This window comes from Oryzias melastigma, linkage group LG11 (assembly GCF_002922805.2).
Source record: "Oryzias melastigma strain HK-1 linkage group LG11, ASM292280v2, whole genome shotgun sequence".
Lineage (NCBI taxonomy): Eukaryota > Metazoa > Chordata > Actinopteri > Beloniformes > Adrianichthyidae > Oryzias > Oryzias melastigma.
This window is the reverse complement of record NC_050522.1, coordinates 24,794,760-24,800,311: the sequence shown is the minus strand read 5'-3', so window position 1 is coordinate 24,800,311 and position 5,552 is coordinate 24,794,760. Positions and strand designations below refer to the sequence as shown.

The window sequence follows — 5,552 nt, the reverse complement described above, 5'->3', positions numbered from 1 at the left end:
TCTGAGCGCCTCCACCCGCAGCAGGTTGAGGATCATGGTGTAGGTCAGTCTGAACTGGGACTGAAGAAGAGTCGGCTTTCCCTGGAGCAGGAAAAAAGTTGTTAGAAATGTTCCTGTACATGAAAACACCAAATCCAGCAGAGAGGATACAGATTCTTGCATTCCAACTTTAATTGTCGATTAATCCATCAAAGTTTGGATCCAGGATAAGTTTTGGTTTATCAAACACGTCATTCTCTGATGTTGAAGGACTTAAAAACAATATCTTGCGAGCATTTAACAAACTCTGGGTTTTCATTTCAGCCGTTTGTACTTCTGCTGAAGGCCTTTATCTGTCAGAAGAACTCTAGAACCTCTGGAGCTGCAGACGAACATCGGGGTGAAAGATTTATTTTCTTTATGTGAAAACAAAGATAGAGGCGATGATTTAGAGGGAAGGTCTTCTCAACACATGCTAAAGTCACAGACATCCTGACCAAATGGTTACAACTAACTTAACTTTACAACGTATTTTTCATTTATTAGATTTTTATTAGTATTTTAAATTTGTTTTTAATGATACTTCATTTTATTATTTTCTCCTACATTGTATTTTATTTATTGACATAGTATTTTAAACCTTTTTTGCTTTTTCCTTTATATACTTTTCTTTTTTTAACTTTACATAGTACTTTTTTTTTATTACATATTACCATAGTATTTTAAAGTTTCTTCTTTTAACTTTACATAGTATTTTAAAGCTTTTTTAACTTTAGTTTTTTTTACTCTTTATAGTATCTTTACCTTTTTTTCTTTACATAGAATTTTTCTGTCTTCTTAATTTTATATAGTTTCTTTTTTACCTTTTTTAAACTTTAGATAGTATTTTTTACATTTTTTGCCAATTAACATAATATTCTTAAGTTTTTTTTAAGTTTACATAGTATCTGTAAAGTTTTTTTTTAATTTACGTATTTTTTTACTTAATGTAACATGTTTTGTATTTGCTTATAAATTAACAAACTATTTTTTAAATTTTTCTTTAGCCTACATAGTAATATTACTTTTTTTTTCAAAGTTTTTTTTATTTTGTTTAACTTTACATAGTACTTTTTTAAGTCTTTAACTTTTTATCTTATTTTTACATTTTGTTTTACATTTTACGTAGTATCTTTAAGTTGTTTATTTATTTCCATAGTATTTAAAAATAAAAACCTTCCTGTAGATAGTATTTTTACTTCTCTCCTTTACAAAGTTTTTTCTTACTTTACATAGAATTTTTACTTTTGTACACTTTACATTGCATAATGAAGGTTTTTTTGTGGTTTTATTTCAACAAACACATCTACTTGACTTAGGGAAACAAATAACTATATCTGCAGATCTGGATGTGCTGATGCAGATACTTTGTCTGTATGAAAAATATTGGTGTAAAACTGACGTTCTGAAGCTTTTTGTGGTGGAAAAACAGCGATTTCTCCAAATGAAGCCAAAATCCACAGCAAAACTCTTTGCGCTCAGCAGGAATCCTAACATTTAAAGAAACCGCTGCTGGATCTTCTTCAGCTGCCCTACATTTTCTGAGAAAAACCAAACATAATGAATATAAAATATGTATAATTTAGAGTCATCAGTGTAATGAAATGCTGATTAAATGAAGATTTCTGGATCAGAACAGATCCACAGAGGACAGATCTGCTTCACATGTTCAGGCTGGAGTGTCGAGATAAGTTCAGTCAGAACACAGGAGCTCACCATCATCATGGCGTGCAGATCAGACATCTCGTGCACGCCGGCCTTACACAAGATGATCACGGTGCCGGTGGCGTCCAGACCTCGTCGTCCCGCTCTCCCAGCCATCTGGATGTATTCACCTGAGAGCGCGGCACATGAACGTCTGACTGATCTGAAGCACGAGGATGAAAACCGCTGAAAGCGAGCGTCAAACCTGGCAGCAGGTTTCTGAAGCCGGTGCCGTCGTGCTTCCTGATGCTGTCGAACACCACCGTCCTCGCCGGCATGTTCACCCCCATCGCGAACGTCTCGGTGGCGAAAAGCACCTGAACGTGCAGGAAGGTCAGCCTGTGGCTCACGTTTGGTCGCTGAAACCATTCAGGAACTGACCTTGACCAGACCGCGAGAGAAGAGCATCTCGATGACCTCCTTCAGGATGGGCAGGATGCCGCTGTGGTGGACGGCGACGCCTCTCTTCAGGAGGTCCCGCATCAGCAGAATCTGAACCAGGAACAGAAGATCCATCAGTGAGTTTTACTACATGTCCAAGTACATGAACTCAGTCTGTATTGGAAGTAATAAACAGGAGGGAATTTGAATTTTAACATCTTTATTCTGCTGATAAGCAGAGACATTTTTATTTAAAAAAAACAGTTCACTGCAGAAGAAAAACGTCTCAGTTTCTACTGTAAATGTCTAATAACACAAATGAAAAACAATTTACTAGCAACTACTCATTAAAATGTAGACTTGTTTTAAGAAAGTAAATGTAGATTTGATCGTTTTTTTTTACTTTACATAGTATTTTTTTACTTTGCGTTTAGTATTTTAAAGTTTTCCTTAAAAATATTATTTTTTTTAATTAAAATGCTATTTTAAAGTTTCTTTAATTTACACAGACACACACACACATATATATATATATATAGTAAGGTTGCATATTTTGTTTTAATCTGTATATAGCAGTTGTTTTTTCTTTTTAGTTTAAATTGTCTTTTTTAATCTTTTAAAACTTTATATAGAATTAAATGAAGTTTCAAACATTATTTTAAACTTTTTTTTATTTTTTAAAGTTTTTTTCTTTTTATAGTATTTTGACAATTTTTTTCATTGAATAAAGTATTTAGTTTTTTTTCATAAAATATCTATAATTACTTTAAACTGTATTTTAAAGTTGTATTTTAACTTTATACGGTATTTTGAAGTTTTTTAAAACTTCACATACTATTTTATATTACTTTGCTAAAAGTATTTTGGGGATTTTCGTTTATAATAAAATATTTATATTTTTTTACTTTACATATATTTTTTAAACTGTACATAGTATTTTCCAGTTATTTTATCTTTACATTGTCTTTCATTGTTGTTTTTTTATTAGAGGTATTATTCCAAAACTTATGTAGTATTTTTACACATTCTTTACTTTATATAGTATTTTTTCCTGTAAATAGTATTTTTAAGTGTTCTTAACTTTACAGAGCATGTTTTGAATTTCTTTTCTTGTTTTACCTAGTACATAGTACATTTTTTTACTTTACATAGTATGTTCAAGTTTTTTTTACCTTATAAACTGTTTTAAGGTTTTTTTTTACTTTACATACTAATCCTGAGGTTTTTTAAGCTTTAAATTATATTTTTAAGTTATTTTGTGAATAGATCACTTTTGTTTCTACTTGATAAATATATACTTATTTAGACAGAATCTTTAAACAAATTGATCTAAAAATGTTTAAATCTCGTCTTACACTTTTAACATGTTTGGTGTAAAAATCGGTTGGACTGTTGGAGATCATAATATAGGACATATTTTGGGGATAGATATACTAAAAACCTTTTAGACAAAACTGTTATTTTCTGACAAAATGTGTCTAGTTTTTACCTAAATATAAGCATCTATATTTTAAAGATTAAATCTTGTCTTAGGATGTCAGGATATCACAACTTTTTTGAATAAATCTAACCCAGAAAAACTCTTCTGGTTTTATTGACAGATTTTGTTCCCCTTAAAACAAGACAAAAATATTGGATATTTGCATGTTTTTAATTGTTTCAGTATTCTGACAGAAATCTGTTGTTTTTGTTCTTCCAGTTTTGTTTGTGGTGTTTATAAAAAGTACTCTAGAAGTTTCTGAGAAGTCCTTCTTCTGTGTTTGACCCAATTTGTAAATTATTATGATTCTTTCTTGAAGTAAATGTGGTTTTTCAAGGCTTTATGAACACATTTAAGTTGATTTATTGCATCACTTCTCAGGATAAAAGCATTAAAACGTCAGAAGTTTTCAGTCAGATGATTGATCTCTTCAGTAGAACTTAAAGGTTGATCTGAAAAACTTTTTTCTGCTCGTCTGAGATCAAAATCTGAGGCAACAATCATAACTAACATGACAACATTTACAAAACGTTTATGGATAGAGAACATAAAAAACAGACAAACTCCTCCATAACGAGTATTTCTGGGGGTGTACCTGCGGCAGCTGGCGGTCGCCCCCCCGCAGGCGGCTGAGGCTCTTCTGGAAGAAGGAGTGGATCTCCGCCTTCTCGATGGAGGTGGTCAGGTCCATGGACTCCAGCGAGCGAGCGTTATCATCGCACCGCGCCCGGGAGAAGGTGAAGGCCACCACGGGGGTCTGCTGCCGCTGGGACAGGAAGTGGAGGAGCGCCAGCCACACGGACCGGTCCTGGACAGGTGTGGGCGGGGCAAAGACACATGGAGACCCATCCAGGTAAACAAAGAAAGCCTCACAGTGACTGACCTGACTCGCCGTCGTGTTCTGAGAGGTGTTCTTTGTCCCAAACGTTTGGGCGTGTTTGCTGGTTCGCTCCTTCTTGGCATCGACGGCTGCGTAATACCTAAACAGGAAGTACAACTTCAAAATAAAACTCCCGGAAGCCAAATGAAGAAATGAAGGCGTACCCTTTGGTGAGGAAATTCCCGGTGGCGTCCAGCAGCAGGAACATCTCCTTCTGGGTCTTGGTGCTGTTCCCGGTGTACAGGTGATGCTCCAGAGGGACGGGTCTCTTCATGGTGCTGATCACGTAAATGTGTCTCTTCTTGATGCGGCTGAGAAAGAAAACACCAATCGTGTTAGCTTTACGGTCAAACAAAAGCCAGAACAAGGTGGCAAGCAACGCCGTCTCCTGGTTGGTCAATGTTTGGATTCTGGAAAAATATTCTCCAAACCACTTTACTGAGGATTTTTGTCACAAGTTCCCAAGAAGATTAAAAAAACAAATATTAAATAATACTCGCTTGATCTGAGGCCGCCCTCAAATAAGGGATCAGAGTAAATCTTTGCAATTGGAGATGACCACGAGACATAAACACATCCCACTCGAGATATTTTAGAGTACTGCAATACAAGCAACTTTCACCAGATCAAGTAATTCAGATGATTGAGTATTATAGTGACAGATCTGAATGTGTTTTATACACTTAAATGGCCTGAAGCCATTGCTTGTAAATGAGAACTGGAGAGTGAGTGTGACATCACCCACAGAAAATGACTTCCTTCTGGTTCCAACAAAATTAAGTCGATTCAGTCGCCCTTTTGTTGCAATACGGCCGTCGCCATGTTGGAACAATCACTAAACAAAGAGATCAAATCCAGTCTATAAAGAGCAGAATAGGATTCAACTGAAAAATAAAACTTAAAGAGTTTTTGATTCTACTAAACAGAACAAAAGTGGCTTTTGTGGCTTTTTAGCCCTGTTTGTGTCATTGCTGCTGGCAGTCCTTTGTCGGGTTCAACTTTGTTTTAGTACTTTGATCTATTTCTATCTTATCCGTAATTAGCCTTCTACCTCTCTAATGACTTCAGGGACAAGAAACTGTGTAACTA

The 5,552-nt window shown here is 34.9% G+C and overlaps 1 protein-coding gene across 2 annotated transcripts in view; it reads right to left on the bottom strand.

Annotated features, from left to right (window-relative positions):
- skiv2l (SKI2 homolog, superkiller viralicidic activity 2-like) overlaps window positions 1-5,552 on the bottom strand; it is a 35,485-nt gene that overhangs the window by 13,408 nt on the left and 16,525 nt on the right. The window contains exons 14-20 of one of the 2 annotated variants that reach the window (XM_024298329.2): window positions 4,628-4,774; window positions 4,467-4,563; window positions 4,179-4,391; window positions 2,104-2,214; window positions 1,928-2,039; window positions 1,735-1,853; window positions 10-81 (exon numbers count right to left, since the gene is read on the bottom strand). In XM_024298329.2, coding sequence (XP_024154097.1) covers window positions 10-81; window positions 1,735-1,853; window positions 1,928-2,039; window positions 2,104-2,214; window positions 4,179-4,391; window positions 4,467-4,563; window positions 4,628-4,774 — 871 coding nt within the window. The remainder of the gene's footprint in view (window positions 1-9; window positions 82-1,734; window positions 1,854-1,927; window positions 2,040-2,103; window positions 2,215-4,178; window positions 4,392-4,466; window positions 4,564-4,627; window positions 4,775-5,552) is intronic. The other variant, XM_024298328.2, reaches the window with a different exon arrangement.